Raw genomic sequence first — 19547 nt, 5'->3', positions numbered from 1 at the left:
TGCTATGTGTGTGTGTGTGTGTGTGTGTGTGTATGCATACTGTACATGCTATTTGTGTTTGTGTGTATGTATGTAATGCAATAATGTAATAATTGATTATAGGAAAGTGGGGAGGCCTGCTAAAAATTAGGTGGTGCGGGGGGGGGGGCACACACATACCCTTGCTCCGGGCACCATGTCACCTAGCTACACCGCTGTGCCTAGCCAAAGTCTATGTGTGGTGTGTCTGAGTGAGCATGTGTGCTCATGCTGCTCACCTTTATGTGATCCTATCACTATAATATTAGTCCAGATGCCCAAACACTTACTGCTGCTGCTTCTGGTATTGAGTCCTGAGCATACTGCTGGGCTAAATCTTCTGCTGGGACCTGTGTAGGTGCTTCTGCAGCAGCCATGTGATGCTGCTTTCCCACTGCCTACACGGGTAAAGACCCGTTTTTTTTAAACGGGTCTTTAAACGGGTAAGAGCCATAAAGACTCTTTCCCACTGCAGCTTTTAAACGGTAAATTACCGTTTAAAAGCTGTTTTTGTCACATTCACACTTACCCGTTTAAAAACCCGTTTAAGCAGTGTAAAGATAGGGGGGGGGGGGGAGAATTTAAAAAAAAAAAACGGCGTGGGGTCCCCCCCACTGCCGAAACCAGCACCAGGCTGAAGGAGCCGGGGCTGGTAATAAAAAATCAGGAAACCCGACAAATAGGGGTTCCCTGATTTTTTACAACCAGCCCCAGGCTCCAGGTCCGGGGCTGGTTCCCAAAATACGGGGGACAAAATGACTAGGGGTCCCCCGTATTTTAAGAACCAGCCCCAGGCACAACCAGCCAGCAGGGTAATGCCACAGCCGGGGGACACTTATGATATAAGTTCCCGCGGCCAAAGCATTAACCCTACCGACCAGTCAGCCTGGCCAGGGGCCCTGGGGGAGTGGGGACCCCCCCAATAAAGGGGTCCCCCCCCTCCAGGACTTACCTGACCAGGCTGAAGCCTGGTGCTGTCCCCGGTGACCCTGGAGCGGTGGTCACCGGGCTGATGGTATTGTGTAAAAAATAGAATAAAAACCATTGTCTTTTACTGGTGAACTATGAGTCCCAGCAAGCCTCCCCCGCAAGCTGGGACTTGGAGAACCACAAGTCCCAGCCTGCGGGGCATTAAAGGGCCCGCTGGGTCTTGTAGTTCCACAGTAAAAGAAAGAGTTAAATAAACACACTGACACACGTGAAAAATAAAAGTTTAATACATACATAACACATACATACTGATACTTACCTATCTTGAGCCCGTAGGTAGCCCTGGTCCTGATGTCCTGGTCCGTGTCGGCGTCTGTATCCAGTCGGCATCCCTGTCGGCGACGGCGTCGGCGGTCCGGAGTCCGAAGAAATCCATTTGGGAAGCTGTGGAAGGAAATCCTACTCACCTGTCCCAGCGCGACGTAGTCCAGGTAAGGTCTTTGCAAAAAAAACAAACCGACACCCGAACCAAGCGAACAGGCAGAGAGCCACACGGTGTGTTTACATCGTGCGGCTCCGCCCCCGAATGCCGCTATTGGCCGCCTTGCGGCCTAGCGCCCAATCAGGAGCCGCTAGGCCGCAAGGCGGCCAATAGCGGCATTCGGGAGGCGGAGCCGCACGATGTAAACAAACACACGTGCGTCTCCGTCAGTCCGGTCTGGTTCGGGTGTCGGTTTGTTTTTTTTGCAAAGACACTTACCTGGACTACGTCGCGCTGGGACAGGTGAGTAGGATTTCCTTCCACAGCTTCCCAAATGGATTTCTTCGGACTCCGGACCGCCGACGCCGTCGCCGACAGGGATGCCGACTGGATACAGACGCCGACACGGACCAGGACATCAGGACCAGGGCTACCTACGGGCTCAAGATAGGTAAGTATCAGTATGTATGTGTTATGTATGTATTAAACTTTTATTTTTCACGTGTGTCAGTGTGTTTATTTAACTCTTTCTTTTACTGTGGAACTACAAGACCCAGCGGGCCCTTTAATGCCCCGCAGGCTGGGACTTGTGGTTCTCCAAGTCCCAGCTTGCGGGGGAGGCTTGCTGGGACTCATAGTTCACCAGTAAAAGACAATGGTTTTTATTCTATTTTTTACACAATACCATCAGCCCGGTGACCACCGCTCCAGGGTCACCGGGGACAGCACCAGGCTTCAGCCTGGTCAGGTAAGTCCTGGAGGGGGGGGACCCCTTTATTGGGGGGGTCCCCACTCCCCCAGGGCCCCTGGCCAGGCTGACTGGTCCGTAGGGTTAATGCTTTGGCCGCGGGAACTTATATCATAAGTGTCCCCCGGCTGTGGCATTACCCTGCTGGCTGGTTGTGCCTGGGGCTGGTTCTTAAAATACGGGGGACCCCTAGTCATTTTGTCCCCCGTATTTTGGGAACCAGCCCCGGACCTGGAGCCTGGGGCTGGTTGTAAAAAATCAGGGAACCCCTATTTGTCGGGTTTCCTGATTTTTTATTACCAGCCCCGGCTCCTTCAGCCTGGTGCTGGTTTCGGCAGTGGGGGGGGACCCCATGCCGGTTTTTTTTTTAACGGGTAAAGGGCTACCCCTTTCCCACTGCCGAAAAAACGGCTATTACACGGTAAAAACACTGCTTTTTACACGGGTAACAAAAACCGGTATTTGTTACCCGTGTAAAGCAACCTGGAGCTTTCCCACTGCAGCTCTAGCCGTTTAAAAAGGCTAAAAAAACGGCATTTACACGTGTAAAGCCTGCAGTGGGAAAGGGGTATTATTCAGCTCTCATTATGTAATATACAGGAGGCAGTGCATGTTAGCTACCACAGGTGACAGTGCTGAGCTCAGACATGGTCTGGACTCTTCGGATCTACATTGTCCTGATGACTCGAGTCATGCAAATAGTTCAGTAGTTCAATTATTTCACTTCCTACAGATCCCTGAACTAATCTCTGACTCATACAGCCATAATGAGACTGTACAGTGCCTCTGGGCTGCCATGTGTGGCACTGCCGTGCTCAGGCACATATATTGTGTGTATGGAGCAGAACTATAGTATGCACTGCCATGCTGCCTTCATATTAGGTCACGAGCTACACTCCCAATCAGCCACACACACAGTGCTGGGTGCTGTATGTTATATATTGTAGCTCTGTTTACTCCACAGGACAAAGATGAATATGTATGAACCTTCATAATACATAATGTGGAGCAGTTTCCCCTAGCAGCCGATCGGCTTAGGTTACATTTCACACTGTGCAAGATAAATGACAGAAACTGACTGGATATTTTGAAAACTCTTTACTTTATCTCTCTCTAAAGTCAGTTACATTGGGGAAAAGGGACATGTTAAATACTGTATTTTAAAAGCAAAAAATAATGACAGTATATTACTCTGAATTTGGGTATTTTACTTGCATATTATGAAATTAAAATAATAACCAAAATGGGATAAATATTGCAGAGCTAAACAATAAATAGGTCCTTATAGTGCCGCTTTCGCACTGCCTAAACGTTTTTACAAAGCTGTATTTTAAGGCGGTATTCAAGACGGGTCTGAGCCTTGACATTGCAGTAGATTGCCGTTTTGAATGCCATTTGAATACCATTCACATCAGTCAACCCGTTTTGATCCCCTCAACACGTTTCAAGGCAGAATGTAGTCTGTTGTTTTTTTGCTAAATACCGTTTCGAGCAGTTCTCACTACATGAAAGATGGCCCTGGAACGTGTAGGACTCTGCTTTTAAACGTTTTAAAATATCGGTTATCTTTCACCGGTAAATCAACTCTGGCACTTTCCGTTTGCCTTAAACGTGTTTGAAATGGGAAACAACGGCAATATACCGTTTTAAAAGTGCAGTGTGAAAGGGGTATAAGGGTGCTGTATAATTTACTGCTTTTCAAAAATGGAAAATAATCTGATTTATGAAACCTATCTGATCATTCTAACAGGGACAGGTACATTTGCTGGCCTGACTATGAGGTCCTGTTGTTCTGAATGGCATATGCATGGTGCCTTCAGGATTGGGGAGCTGGTGGCGCCGTCAAAGCGAATGCCCTCACCACTGACCGTGGATGACCTGGTGGTCCATGTGGATTCGGTGCTATGTCACCTGCGCCGTTCCAAGATTGACCATGTGCGGTGGAAGGGGTGTGCCCGTGGCGTTGGTTACAGCCTTCGCGCAGGTGCACCCAGACCTACCTGGTGCATGGCTGAAGCATGATGATGGGTCACTGCTCAACAAGTATCAGTTTTGCCACGGATTGGGATGGGCGCTGGAGGCCACGGGTCTCGATCCAAAGGAATTTGGGTCGCATTCCTTTCGGTTTGGGGCTGCTACCTCGGCGGCTGCGGAGGGCCGCTCCGATTCAGAGATTTAGTCTCTGGGTCGATGGCGCTCGGCAGCATTCCGTAGGTACATTTGGCCGACTTTATCACTGCTCACCATGGTCGACTGGACGCATAAGCGCTCGCCAACTTCCAGTGGGGGCCTTGAGGTGTGTTTTCGCATCCGCCCGGGGGCACAATTTGGCTTCAATTACAATCTGACATGGCGTACCTGTTAGTTTACTCCGGGCGGTGTGTTTTGTGCCTCAAGAGCTGGTCGGCCAAGGTTTTCTCTTCCTTCTCTCTCTCTCTCTCTAACCTGGTTGGTGTGTGAGTGCTTGTTGCAATTGGGTCTCCTGCTAACTAACCTCTTGTGTGCATATTTCAGGTTGATGGGACGTTAAGTCCGTGTGGATGTTGGGCCATTCCTTTGTGTACTGGGCCTCGCAGGCGGATCTCGCCTCTGATGTATGCATGTTCCCACAAGCTGGGGAGGTTAGGTGGCTAGGTGTGAGGGGCTTGAGGTGGTGTGCGCTGCAGGCTCAGCTGATGCGGGCTGTGAAGCATTTTGGGGTCCCGGAGGTCGTTATATTCCACTTAGGCGGGAATGACCTTGGGCGGGGATCCGCTCTGGAGCTACGCTCCGTTGTTATCCGGGACCTTCACATCATTGCCCAGTCTTTGCCATCTTGTGTGCTAGTGTGGTCCTCCATGATCTCAAGGAGAGTTTGGAGGAACGCTAGATCGTGCCCCCGCCTGGAGCGTTCACGTAAGAAGATGAACGCTGCGGTTGAGAGATACCTGCTAGCTAACGGCGGGGGTGTCATTCGCCATGACGCCATTGACTTCCAGCGTCCTGAGCTGTACAGGAGCGATGGCGTTCATCTGAGCACGGAGGGCGTGGCTCTGTTTTTTAGGCAACATTTTTCATGGTTATCTTCAAGGTGCTGAGCGTTATTAGTGGTGGCGGTGGCTGCGGCCTAGGGCCTGGCTGTGGCGGTAAAGAACAGTCATTCATTAAGAGCTCTGTGTGTGTGTAGGTAGTGGGGTGCACTCTCCCTCGACATCGATTGTCATGGGCCATGCTTCTGTCCGGGGGATGGCCATCACCACCAGGCCGGGTGGCTGACCAGGGAGAGTGATCACCAGCGATGTATGTATGCATAGTGATCTTTAACCCCACCTTTCCTATAGTGACCGTTCTTTAGTGCCACCACCATTTATAGTCATAGTTTTAGTTGTCAAAATAAATTTGACATTCTTTTGAAACGCCAGCACTTTGTGTCCGTGTCTTATTTTAGGTTAAGTTATTTAAGTTTAGAGTTAAGGTTGTGTTTAGGTTTGTCAACAGACAAGGTGTAAACCGGGAGGATACCCGATGGTGGGTATAATATATTTACATATGCAAAAAGAAGGGAGAAGTGCACAATGGCCTTTATTTAGATCTGATCGCACTACAAATTTGTTTGGAAAATGGGCAAAACCATGTGCACTGCAGGTGGGGCAGATGTAGCATGTGCAGAGAGAGTTATATTTGTGTGAGTTATTTTGTTTCTGTGCAGGGTAAATACTGGCTGCATTATTTTTACACTGCAATTTAGATTTCAGTTTCAACACACCCCACCCAAATTTAACTCTCTCTGCACATGTTACATCTGTCCCACCTGCGGTGCACATGGTTTTACCCATTTTCCAAACAAATTTGTATTTTAATCAGATCTGAATAAGGGCCAATGAGCTTAAAATTCACAACACTTTACTAGATGTAACAGGCTCACATACATAATAAATTAAGAAGAACTGCTTACCAGCATGGTATAACATGAACCTCCAGAGAGACCCACGAAAGCGAACTGAAGACAGGAACAGCCTTACACCCGCATCCGGTGACTCCTGGAGGAGGATCAGTGCTTTTACGTCCTTACTAGAAGCTTCGCCCAACTAGTTTTGTCATGTGCGGAATTCAACTGAAGTCCAAACATGACAAAACTAGTTGGGCGTGGCTTTCAGGAGTCACCGGAGGTGAGTGTAAGGCCACTGGTTCTTAGTGTATATGTGCAATATGTTCTTAATGTATATATGCAATGTGTTCTTATTGTACTGTATATGTGTGTTGTGTTAACAAATACATGCAATATGTTCTTAGTGTATATGTACATTGTGTTCTTAATAAATATATACAATGTGTGCTTCATGCATATATGCAATATGTTCTTAGTGTATATGCGCAATAAGTTAGTGTATACTTCCACTCATTCTTTAGTATTTTTTTTTGCAGGTGAGAGGAAGACTCTCGTGTCCTGTACAAAAATAGTGAATAAAACAATGTTAATTGTGAATGAGAGCATGTGCCTTCATGTGCCCCGTCCTGCTGCACAAGTCCGGAAGTGCAACACACATCTATGTCAGTCCAGGTGAGTCCTGTCGCAGACAGCTACTGTACATCATGTCCACTGAGCACTTTGATCTATATTGAATCAACAAAAGTCAAATCATAAACCACTTTGTTATGTCTGCTTCCATAGGAGGCTACAATCCTGAACTAGAATTGTGAGTTTCATGTAAGTGATTTTAAAATAGCATAACATTCATTTTATTATTTTAAGTGCAGACAGGAAGCTGTACGGAAGCTTTATAAGAATAATGTTTGAGGAAGGCATTTAAAAAGGTTCAAATGCGCTCTGTAAAATCTGCCAATCATCTACACACGGGGAAAGCATCTGTTTTCATAATACAGATGTTCCATTCAGTAGGTGACATCACTTCCTGCTTTGGAGCTGATAGGCTGCATTCCCAGGAATGTTGGTCCAGCCAACAAAATGACGTGTTTCCACTGTATGTCTTAGTAATGTCACTTATTTACTATCCTAAAACTTAGGTGAGCCCTTAAAATAATGATAAATGCCTGGGCGTAACTAATATAATTCATCAGTATGTAAATAATTTAGTACTACTTATAAATTGTGCTATATATTTTCTATTTGTTTATACTTTGTTTATGTGCTGATAACACCCAATCTACCTGTCCTTCTTTGACCTCTCCCCTTCCCTTCTGCTATCTCCCCTTGAAAGTCTTGAAACTTTCTCAAACTTAATATGTCCAAGAGTGAGCACCTTGTCTTCAATCTTGGCAACAACATCACAGTCTCCTTCGTTTATCAGGTCTTCTGCTTGAGTATCACCCTTAATTGCTCTGTCATTAGCTTCATGCATTCATTCACCCAATCCCGCCAGTTTCATCTCTGAATATGTTTTTTCTCTAAACGCTAAAAAAAACACTTTTTCATTCCCTCATCATCTCTCACCTCAAATACTTCTACCTTCTACTGTCTGGTCTTCCCCTCAATCATCTCTCTCTCTCCTCTTCAGTTTGTCCTTAGCACTGCCGCCAGACTACTCTTTCTGCCATTTTCATCTCCCATCTCTACCTATTCCTCCGTTGGCTCCTGATCCCTCACAGAACCCAGTTTAAACTTCACACCCTCGTCTTCACCTCTTGGCAGAGAGCCGCAGAGGTACAGTAAGACAGCCTCATACAAACCACACATATATGACCAAACCTTAACTGTGGATAAATACTTGTTACAGGCAAGAGGCAGCTATGAGATTTCCTTCCTGGTTGGGGAATAATGAAGTTAGCACTTATATGATATGGATCTGGTGTGTGGCCGCTCACCCTTTGCTGTAAGATACAGGTTTACTTAATGACAGCTGCACAAATACAATAAAACAAAACTGAATAAAAACACAATCCCCCCCACACACACCCAAATCTCTTCTGAATAGAAAGGATGAAGAAGTGATTGGTGCTGGCAGCCTGCCCTCTTCTCCCTCCTGGCGTATAAATGCATGTCTTCAGGTGTGCCTGTCTTTTACATAATTTTCCAGCACGGTTTGGAATCTCATATTTCAGAGAATGAGAAGTTTACAGTGTGAGACGTACCGGGCCCACCTGATTTTACTGATTTGTAATCCCTTTTACTGGCCCAGCTGAGGCGTTGATGTGTTTTCATTAGCAGGTGTTAATGTCCTCCGAGCAAGCCCTGTTTTACAAAGGTCCTTTCTCTTTCCCAGGCCCCTCTCATCTTTACTGTCTATTCCTGCCTCCTTAACTCAGAGTACATGGCTGTGTGAAAGTGCTGAAATTCTTGGAGACTTGGCAGCTCCATATCGACTTGACATTCCGCATTCCCACGCTCACTGACCACATTCACACTTCAAGTGCCGATCTTGGGATCTCTGTCAGCAGCGTGGTTTCTTTCTTAAACCTCTTGTAGCCTGTTTCCAGCCACGTTCCTATCCCAGGTACTAGACGTGCTGACTGTGCGGATGCAGGTTCCAGAAGTTGCCCATTCTCTCTCGTTCTGGATCTGAATTCACAAATCTCACTATTCCACCCACTCTCTGACTATCCAACGTACAGTAGCTCTAACTTTCCCTTCAGCATAATATCTGCTACTGTATGTTGATCATGGAACAAGGACAGTCTTTAACGGTCTTCTGTTTTCTATCTACTCTCTGGATAGCTGCTTCCAAGAGCAGTTTGTATTTCAGTGACTCCCAGATTAATTTCTAGAGAACCTTTTGTTGTGTGTGACATCTGACAAAAGAACTCCCTGGTCCAAAGAGCTGGATGAAGAATAAAGGGCTGATACACAGATGAACCCAAGTCGATTTTGCTGATTTATCTTGTGTATTTGTGCACTGTCCATGTTCCGGAGCCAAGCATACACAACTGGGCAATTCAGAGTATTTTATTTATTTATTAACAGTGATACAACCAACTGGGTGTTTACAGATAGTTAAATAGGAAGGAGGGCCCTGCTCGCAAGCTTACATTCTACACTATATAGTACACAATTCTATATTGTCACTGCTAGTTGAAGGGGCTTAACTGGGGTGTGACTGGAGTTCAACAGATGGGGTAAATGTAACAGTTCGAGAAACCGCGTGTATGGACAGCGATGACCACTGTCATCGCTGGGGGGTAGCGGCTCAATGCATACACACTGAGCCACTTTCCCCCTGCCCGGAACTGTCAGCTGGGGGCGGACAGCTTTGCATAGTGCAGCGCTATGCAAAGCTGTCCACAAAGCCGCTCATCTGCTGGTAATGTCAACAGATGAACGGCTTTCCCAGTGATGTTGAGGGAGCGTGTATCACTGCTCATCGCCGGGCCACACACACTAGGCGGCTTTGAGCTGAACTTGGTGTTTTGAGCGGCTTTCAGCTCAAAATCGCTCAGAGTGTACGGTCTTTTACGGTATTTGAATAGTTGCTTTAGCTTCTATTGTCATATTCTTAACTATTAGTATCCTTTTGCAACAAAGTATTCATTCTTTCCCGAAATAACGTTCTGATTGCAAACTTTGCTTACATTTTTTCTGAAATTTCTTGCAATTTCTGTCATGCTGCCGTAACTTATGTGACGCAGATGCTTTTAATTGGGAACTCTGGTAGAGTGCGACCCATGCCTGTTACAAATGTTACTACATAGAACACAGAGCTTGAATTAGAGAAGCCCAGTTTGGGCAGAGGCTATGCGAGGTTCAGTCTTGTAACTTTCTCTCTAGAAAGAATCTTTCCTGTTTCTTGGTGCAGTAGTGGAAATAAAAATTGAAACCCAATATGCCAGATGCCTTGCAGGACTGTTGTGTGAATGCCGAGCTTTGTGTGCAAGCCTTAAACACACGTCCGGGGGATGTTAAACAACCTCTAATCCCCGAGTGTGTGCTTCCAGGCCCTGTGAAGATAATGAATGGAACCGCTCACACTTGCCCTGACAGACAGATTTATTGGTCTGTTACGGGAGATGGATACAGTATGTTGGCCTTGGATCTAGAACCCAACTTGTTCTCCAAATGTCAACCGGTTATTGTTACACATTTAGCAACAGATTTGGTTAGGGCAATTGTGACAATGATGAATGAAGCTGCTCAGGGCCGGTGCTAGGGTGTTTGGCGCCTACCTGCAAACTCTAAATTTGCACCCTCCCATGTATTATAAAAGAGCGCACGCTAGAGGCACGCACCACAAAAAAAAGAGGTTGTGTTCTCACAAGGAATGTGTTCTCAGAGTACATCACACAGCACAATCTATTGCCATTACACTGCATGTAGTGAAACAGATTCAAACTATACCACACATCAGATTCCCTTATTCCCATTACGAAACAAAGTAGAGTTCATTATTTATTTTACATCAGGCCTTTATACACATTATGCCACACAGTAGTCCCCCTTATATAAAATGCTAATAGTAGTAGTGCCTTTTACACATAATGTCCACAGTAATAAGCCTTACACATAATGCCCAGAATAATGCAGTTACACCTAATATCCACATTATTGCCATCTACACATAATTCCCAAAGTAATGCTGCTTACATATAATGCCCACAATAATACCACTTACACATAATGCAGGTTACATATAATGCCTACAGTACAGTTTCTTACACATAATGCCTAGACTAGAGTAATGCAGAATAAAAATAATGCACACAATAATGGCGCTTACGCATAATGCCTAGAGTAGTGCTCCATACACAAAATGCACACAGTAATGCCACTTACACATAACGCAAACAGTAATGCTGCTCACAAATAATACCCACAGTAGCTTACGCATAATGCCCAGAGTAACGCCCCTTATGCATAATGACCAGACTAGCATTGCATACATAAAAGACACACAGCAGTGTCACTTACACGTAATGCCCAAAGTAGCGACAATTAAACATAATGCCCACAGTAAAGACGCTTACGCATAATGCCCAGAGTTGGGACAGTTACACATAATGCCCAGAGTAGCACACCATAGCTATAATGCCAACCACTGTATTGTTTGCATATAATGCCCAGAGTTGTGCCAGCACAATGCCCCTTCTATCTCTATAATATGCAAGTGTTTCTTCATAAACTTAATTTTGAGAGTGCCACTGCCAAGTCTGTGTTACTACAGATTGTGCCTGTCATGTAGGGGGAATGCCACAGTGTCTAGTATACTGGATCACCGTTCTGGCACTGGGTAATTACCCTTTTATTTACAGTGGCACGTACCTTTTATATACACTGTCACACATCAGCGCCTGCCAGCATGGCCTCTCTGACTATGTATACAGGCTCCCACAGCTTGTACATCATCCTGCTTCATTAAAAACCAGCCGCCGACACTTCCCCCTGCAGGCATTTGTTGGCGCAAGAGCGTCATTATGTCACCTGCCCTGCTTGACACTGGGGAAGGGAAGTCCCGGCACTGTGACTCCACAAGCTCCGCCGGACAGGAGGCGGGCAGTGTCACTCAGCAGGACTGTGACATGTGGTCCTGCTGTGGAGAGCTTCCGTCCGGTGGGCTAAGCCTGCTGCCGGCGCTGCTGCCTCTCAAATACTTTGACAGGCGCAGGCTGCGGCAGCCGGCAGCCCGGAGTATAGTACAGTGTATTGAAGGAGGGGAGAAAGTGCCTCTAAGGGCCGGCGCCTACTTGCTTTGCAGGCTGTGCTGAGTGGGTAGCGCCGGCCCTGAAGCTGCTGTCTTAGACCCAGGGCCAGAGTGCTTTTTACACATATCATGGAGACGCCTGCGGCCAATCCGTGGAGACGCCTACAGCCAATCAGGGCTGAGCAGGATTCCCTGTGTTGTCAGTCATAGGGGCTCTGCTGACAGTGCCGCAGACAATGCTGGGAAGCAGGTACTCCGTCGCTGGAACCTGGAATGGTGAGTAAAGTATGTGAAATGAGGGTTTGGGTGTGTATATTAAAATTTTACTGTACTATGGACCTGATTCTGGTTGGATCGGTCCCTGACATATTCGCTCCGGGGACCGATGGTGCGGCTCTGCGCATGCATATGGGCAATTATACACATGTGCAGGGCCTCATTCGCATGATACTGAGGGGATTCGGCAATGGGGGGCGTTCGCCAAGGCGGCATTTAAGCCGCCTGCTAAGCAACGAACAACCGCTGTTTAGCGGTTTCTACATTCTTCTCACAGTAGAACTACCAGTGGGCCCATTAATTCCCCGCATGCTGGGACTTGGAGTTGGCCAAGTCCCAGCGCATTCTCTTGACTAAAAATCGCACAATTGACATATGCGATATGGGGCAAATTTTTAACTGTTTAAAAAAATCGCACTTTATTACTTTTCGCCCCATATGTCTGATAGCATTAGTAGGGCAATCCAGAGGATAGGAACACCTCAGGAGAAATCCTGGAGTTGGCCATGGGAGGAGGTTATCAGGGAGCAAGAGACGCACTGGAAGAGCAAAGTGTGAGGCAATGAGACTGGAGATGTAAGGAGGAGCAGGAAGAATGATCCTAGCAGCAGATAGGTGATTTGTATAATCATCCATTAGAAGCCTTGGGTGAGGAGGAGAAATCATTAGATGTCAGTGGCCATTGAATGATTTCTTCAGTGCTTGCAGTGGTGTCTCAGACCTGCGGACGCCCTGTGCGAGGACAGGTTGGGCAGCTGACATCCGCTGATGCATGCGAATGCACGGGGGACCGATTGAATCTGAATACCCCCCAGACTGAGTGGAGGGCTAGTGTGATCATTGGGCCTGATTCAGACCTGATCACTGCTGTGCGAATTCACACAGCGGACGATTATCGATAGGTCTGAATTAGGCCTATTGTCTCACATGTGACGTGTTGACTGTGTGATGAGTGTATGGGCCCTGTGGGGAATGACAGTGGGAGTACGGTACAAAGGAGAGATGAGAATTATCCTGGGAGCAAGCTGGGGAACTTCACGTTGCAGAGTAACTGGTTTTGTTTGTGTCAAAATTAAATATAAATAACCCTTCTTCCGGCAGACCCTACAATCCTGCCACCTGTGGGAGACTGGTGTCACTGCATGCTGACAAAGCCCATTCTACCACCTGTTTCTATAATAACTTGCAACAGGGGCAGATCGGGATGGAAAACCAGCCCAGGAAATTGATGGATGCAGCCCAAATAGGGGAGGGGTCAGTTGAGGGGGTGGGGCCAGTCAAGGGTGGCAGGATCTTTCCTTATGGGGCCTGACTCTGGGATTTATTAAGCTCGGTTAAGTGAAAAAGTGTCTGGTTTTTATCACCGGACAATCAGCTCCTACCTGTCATTTTTCAAACCAAGCCTGTAACTTCACAGGTAAGAGCTGATTGGCCGGTGATAAAAATCAGACAGTTTATCACTTCACTGAGTTTAATAAATCTACCCCTGAGTTAAACGCAGTTGCAGCCTTCCTTACAGCCCTATCATTCAGATGCAGATCATTCGAGTATGGCCTCTTAACATTTCAGCCATTTAAATCCAGACATGCAGATGTGTCTACATACACCTATCCTCTTGGCTCGTCACAGACTGGGATTTAGTTGGCTGTGGGAGTTTTCCTTAAAGTATGTGCCTTAATACTAATCCTAACTAAGCAGTACCCTATTTGTGACTTAGTACTCTATTAGCAAATTAAGATGTAAAATTTAGGGTTCTAAATTCTGACTAAGAAGGCAGACTTTGTGTCTTAATTTGCTAATAGGGTACTGATTCAGGTTCACTCGCAAAGCACATTTTGTTTGTTAATGGACAAAACCATGTGCACTGTAGGTGGGGCTGATGTAACATGTGAGTGGGGTTTGTACTGATCAACTGATACTATATTGCAGTGTAAAAATAAAGCAGCCGGTATTTACCCTGCACAGAAACAAAATAACTCTCTCTGCACATGTTACATCTGCCCCACCTGCAGTGCACATGATTTGGCCATTAGCAAACCAAATGTGCTTTGCAGGTGAACCGGAGTCCCCCTATAAGTACAGACGTGTCCTCATACACCTGTGTAGCAGTCATGCCCCTCTTGGCATGCAGGTTGCGCGAGAACCTTCTAGCTTCTTCGTCCTAGTGTTGCGTGACCAGGATGCATGAGTAGACTGTGCCGATTGATTTGTTATGTCATATTTGTATATCAGTGTGCGACTGAGTCTCTGAACCTATACAGAAAGTACTACAATGCAGCAGCTGTAGCTTTATTCCAATACAAGTCCTGTTCTTCTCCATATACTGACTCAGTCACACACACACGATATACAAGTGTCATATATCATGTTAATCAGCACAGTCTCCTTGTGCTATATAACATAAAAGGATAGGTAAATGAGGACACATCTGCATATGAAGTAAATATGCTGTATTGTTTGCATGGTGATCAGTGTATATGTTGCATGTACACATAGTAGCAGCTGTTGGCATGCAGAATAATGTAGAACTGAACGCAGAAGATCCCTGCAGCTCATGCATTAGTACAGTACGTGTCCAGGTTTACACGGTTGATCTGGCAACATTAGACGGATACTTTAAGAATTGTGGCTGATCTGTGTTAATCAGCAGAGGAGGGATTTCTCCTTGTTAGTGCTGGCAGGCCAGACTGTCAGACTACCGGGCTGGAAAATGTGCAGGGAGCCTCTCTCGGCAATCACACTGGAATGTTAGTGTTGGACTGCAGGGCTGGACTGGTGCAGCTGTATTATCCTAAAGCGTTCCCTGTTATTCTGAGGGGACTGGGTGTGGTGGGACCTGCTACCCAAACCCACATTCACCTGATTATTTTCTGTCTGGATGGATGCAAAGGTTTAACCCCTGAGCTCTGTCTCATTTACTCCGTCTCCTATAGAAGATTTGCTGTGCCAAGTAATGTGTACCTACCCCCTCTGCTGGTCAGATGGTTATGTCCAATTGTTGCAGAATGACAGCTGTTAGAGAATTCTGTTCAGAATATGTGGAATCCTGAATTCTCTGTATTTTTTTGTTTTACTTGAATAACTGTGGAAGATTAGGTTCCCTTGTACAGCTCGTGGGGATCTTGTTATCTTAGAAGCAGAATTGCCCCATTCATTCCAGTTGTAATATTAAAAACAGTAAAAATGTAAAGCAATGGGATCTAATGCACCACCGTGTCCTGGACACACAATATGGGTTTAGTTGCTACTGATGGTCAGGTCACAGCCCTGTCTGGGTCTCTTTATACCTATCTGTAAGTACACTAGGAACTTGGTAGATAGTAGATAATTGGCCTGGGAACTGATGGTACAGAGCATTGGCCTGGGAAGCGATGGACCACAGTATTGGCCTGGGAGTCAATGGTTTGAAGTACAGGCCTGTGTTGCAGAAGCCAGAGCAGATAATCCTGATAGTGTATTGGAAGCTGGTATCTTCAGTAGCAGGATTTGTTAGGCTGCAGGTGGAAAAGGCTGGTCAGCAGCAGCAAGGCAGCGGTATTTCACAGGTAACAGGTGACAGGGATCTGGAGCCTAGAACACAGCTTTTGGGATGAGAAAATTTGTTCAAGGCGCTGGAGGCTTGTGGGAGCTCCCCTTATAGCCCCGCAAATGGCTACATTTAATCCCCTTTAAATGTCCAGACACATGACCGCAGCAGGGTCCAGGATTGGATCAAGGGTTACCCTGTAGGCTGTGAGTAGAAGTGCAGCGGTCAGCTGACTCCTGCTGTCATGGTGGCACTTCTGTGGTATGGAAAAGAATGGGGAACGCCATGGCAGAATCTGGGGAGTCATACCAGCCGCTACAGTTGCCAGCCCTGTGCTGCAGGATACTCCAGCACACCGGTAAGATGCGTGTACAAGCACAGTGATTTCTGACAGCTCCTAACAACCGTGTTACAGGCTGAAATTTAAAAAAAAGATAGGAGTTGATTGGATGGAAGTTTCTTTTTCTCTCTTTTATCTCTGTCTAAACATGATACATATCCCCTAACTGAGATGTTTAAAAGCAAAATAGGAAAATAGGTGGGACATTCAGATCATATTTAACCAGGGATAGTGTGCAAATGAACTGTTCCAGCCCCTGTCACAAGTGATTATCGTATGAATGAAAGGTGTCACTCATTGCTGCAGCAACACTTCTGTAACAGAACGTTCTTGAGTTGATGTAGATAATGTCTTTATCAGCAGCAAATTGCAATTGGATGATAACTAAGGGGAGCAATTAACATGAATTTGACATTGGCTTGCTGCTGCCCTCTATAGGATACTAGAGTACTGTGCAGTCACATAGAACACCAATGACTATGGCAGGGGAAGGCAGCATGTGGCATCCAGGCTGCTGGGGAACAGTATATGCTGGGATATGTAGTTCCATAGCACTTGGAGTGCTGGAGATTGTCTATCAGGGGTTTATCTATTACTTTGTTAAAGCCCCAAATGTATAACTGTACTGATCTAACAGGAAAGCACTCATTTTGCTTTTACCATCATTCTTGTTTTAAATATAGGGCTAAAACACATTGTGAAGCAACAGGTTTTGTAAGCCACCATCTGGTAAATAACTCCCTAGTATCATTACTTTGCACTATCTATGTAGCATGCAGGTCATGGGCTAGCTATGTAGCGAATGACCTGCTTGTACAGTGGCCACAATATCATCCAGTGTGTATGAGACATTGCATAGAAATATATGTACAGTATATACTACTGTGTTTATTTATTTATTTACAGTTTCTTATATAGCGCAGCAGATTCCATTGCGCTTTACAACATATGCAAAAGTTTCAGCTGGTCAGCGCAGAATATATGTGAGACAAACTTGCGATCATATAGTACAGGGGCAAACGCAGGATTTTCAGAAGGGGGTTTCCAGAGAGGGGCAGAACAAAGCACGGAGATGGACACTTAGGTGACCCAGTATATGCCGGGTCAGTTAAAGTATTATAGATAGACTAAATGTATATAAATAAAAATAATAATTATATATATATATATATATATATATATACATAACAGCAGTGTAGACCCCTGGGCATAGCAATGTATTGGGGCCCCTACCTAACCTCCAGCGGTAGGGGTGGGGGGTGCTATGAGCGGAAGCTTTGATGTCCCGCAGGTGGTAGGGGGTATTATATCAACCGCTCAGCATGTAGGGCCTGGATCAGTAATTTCCACTAATTACCCCTTTACTGCACAGATGGTGGGAGATGAGGTGGGAGAAGGGGGCATTGGGCTGAATGAAGGGGCCCTGATACATTACTTTCAGGGTGGTAGAGGATGTTTAATACGCAGAGGAGGGGTGTATAGTGGAGTGGGCTTATTATTCATAATTTTCAGGTGGGAGGAGAGCTTGCTTGACTGCAGATATCTCCAGTTCCTAGGACTAGATTTCTTAGCTTTTAATGGAATAAAAAACTAGAGAATCCCACCTACCAAATGGTACGGACTAGGGGATCAGAGTTCAGGAGGCAGAGCAATCCGCCAACGAGAATATAAAACTACATACCAGGTGTGTGGAGCTGCAGCAGTAACCAGCTGCTGGAAGGCTGATATCTCTGATTCTGGGCACAGTAGTAGTAGCTTCTAGTGTCCCTCAAAGGGGAAGAGTCCCAGCTTTTGGAATATACCATCAGAAAAACTCTAAGTCAGATAGAAACTGAAATATCTGACTGGGAAGAGCAATTAACAGGCTTGGATGGGGACCACTGCTTTGAAGACAGATATCTCCGGTTCTCCATTGCCAATTTTTGAAATTCTTGTACCCATGGAAAAAGGGGACCCTCAGCTTTCAGACTAGGACACTTAGATTAGGGTACTCAGAAACCCCCCCTGAGTGCGCTACTGTAGTATGTTACTATGAACATATGATTTCTTCCCATCTATCTCGCTGAAAGACACTGCAGATATCCACATTCATCCACATTCTGCATACGATTTTGGCACGCTCAGAATGTTATGTGCACGCTGCTGCATACAGGTGGTTAGGTCTCTAATGGTCACACATGGGGCCCTTAAGGAGCCTTGCTGTGGGCTCCTGACAGCTGGCAACCCAATTGGTGTGTATGAGAGGAGTGGGTGGCCAAGCATGGGGAGGGGGGTTAGGATAAGGCACTTGTGGGAGGGTTAGGGTCAGGCTGGTGGGTGGACGGGTTAGGTTTAGTTGGCAGGTTGCGGAGGTGAGGTTTAGGCACTAGTAGGGAGGGTTAGGCTCAGATTAGGGGGGGGTTAGGGCTAAACTGCAGCAAGGGTTATGGGAGGCAGTGGGAGGGTAAGTATACAACAAAAAAGTTCTGCTGTCTATATCTCCTTTTACCTTTCTCCTGGCATCCAGGAACTTTAAGGCATTAGAGCATACTTGCCTACCCTCCTGGAATGGCTGGGAGGCTCCCGAAAATCAAATCCCCTCCCTGCTCCCTGGAAAGGTGGGCAAGTCTCCCGCAGCGCCCCCACATCCCCTTCTCCACTGCACCAAATACACAATTTTGCAGGTCCGCAGTGAGGGAGAGGGGCTAAAGTGATGCAAATCACGTCATTCTAGCCCATCCCCCAATCTACAGACCCACAAATTGGTGTGTTTGACTAACGGGGGCAGGGCTTGGTGACGTCAGCCTTGTCCCACTCCCCTGACACGTACTATCTGGTTTCCTCTCTGAGCTTCTCGTGAAGAGGAGAAAAAAAAAGTAGGCAAGTATGTATTAGACATCAGCATAGAGATCTCGGCCTGATGGATGGCGTTAGGACCTCTCAGATACAATGATTTGAATGTTGGTATAAGTTTGTGTGTTTTTATTGTTTTACATTTTTAAATACATTGCACTATGGGCCTAATTCCGCATGGATTGCTAATCAATCGATTATTGAACGACTGTGTGGGACTAACTTGAGAAATACTATCCCTGTGCATAGAAGTTGCACAGAAGTCACAATTTAGGGGCGGGAACATGGCGTATTCTGGGTGGAATGTATTTTGGAAAACACATGCCTGCCCAGGCAGTTTTTGGTTGTGTCTCTGAAGTCAGTGATAAACACTTCCAACCTGACGCAGATGGAAAAATCTGATGGTTCGGTTTTTGCGAATGGATCTGCAAATACATCGCTATTCGCAATTTTGCAAGGGGCATCTTTTCTGAACAGCGGATTTCCAATTGGAAGTCTCTGATTAGCGATCCATTCTGAATTGGGCCCGATGTACTGTCATTTGTCTGCTTTTCTCCCACGGGAACATTACAGTTTGATGCAAGGAAGGCTGGAATACATGGAGCTAAGCCCACACTAATTGTCCTATGAAGCAGGCACATCTGCATCTTACTGAGCACAGGTTTATTTATTGATATACTACACTTGGGCGCCGCCTCCTTTTGATTTTTTCTGATAGCATATGTATACGCAGTGTTTGTGTATACACATTATATTGTATGCTCTATCCCCACCCTTCTCCCTCCACTCTGTTTTTGTCATTTTACTAAATTATACTTTATATGGCCTTC

General features: G+C 46.0%; 1 protein-coding gene across 2 annotated transcripts in view; it reads left to right on the top strand.

The window, feature by feature from the left end:
- The window catches only part of ADAMTS17 (ADAM metallopeptidase with thrombospondin type 1 motif 17), a 246143-nt gene that overhangs the window by 213143 nt on the left and 13453 nt on the right, over positions 1-19547 (top strand). For both annotated transcript variants that reach the window (XM_083184274.1, XM_083184273.1), the window contains one exon: positions 6582-6717. In XM_083184274.1, the coding sequence (XP_083040400.1) occupies positions 6582-6717 (136 nt within the window). The remainder of the gene's footprint in view (positions 1-6581; positions 6718-19547) is intronic.

The sequence above is a fragment of the Crinia signifera genome, chromosome 4 (assembly GCF_055691185.1).
Source record: "Crinia signifera chromosome 4, ASM5569118v1, whole genome shotgun sequence".
Lineage (NCBI taxonomy): Eukaryota > Metazoa > Chordata > Amphibia > Anura > Myobatrachidae > Crinia > Crinia signifera.
This window is presented reverse-complemented; position numbering and strand designations above follow the sequence as displayed.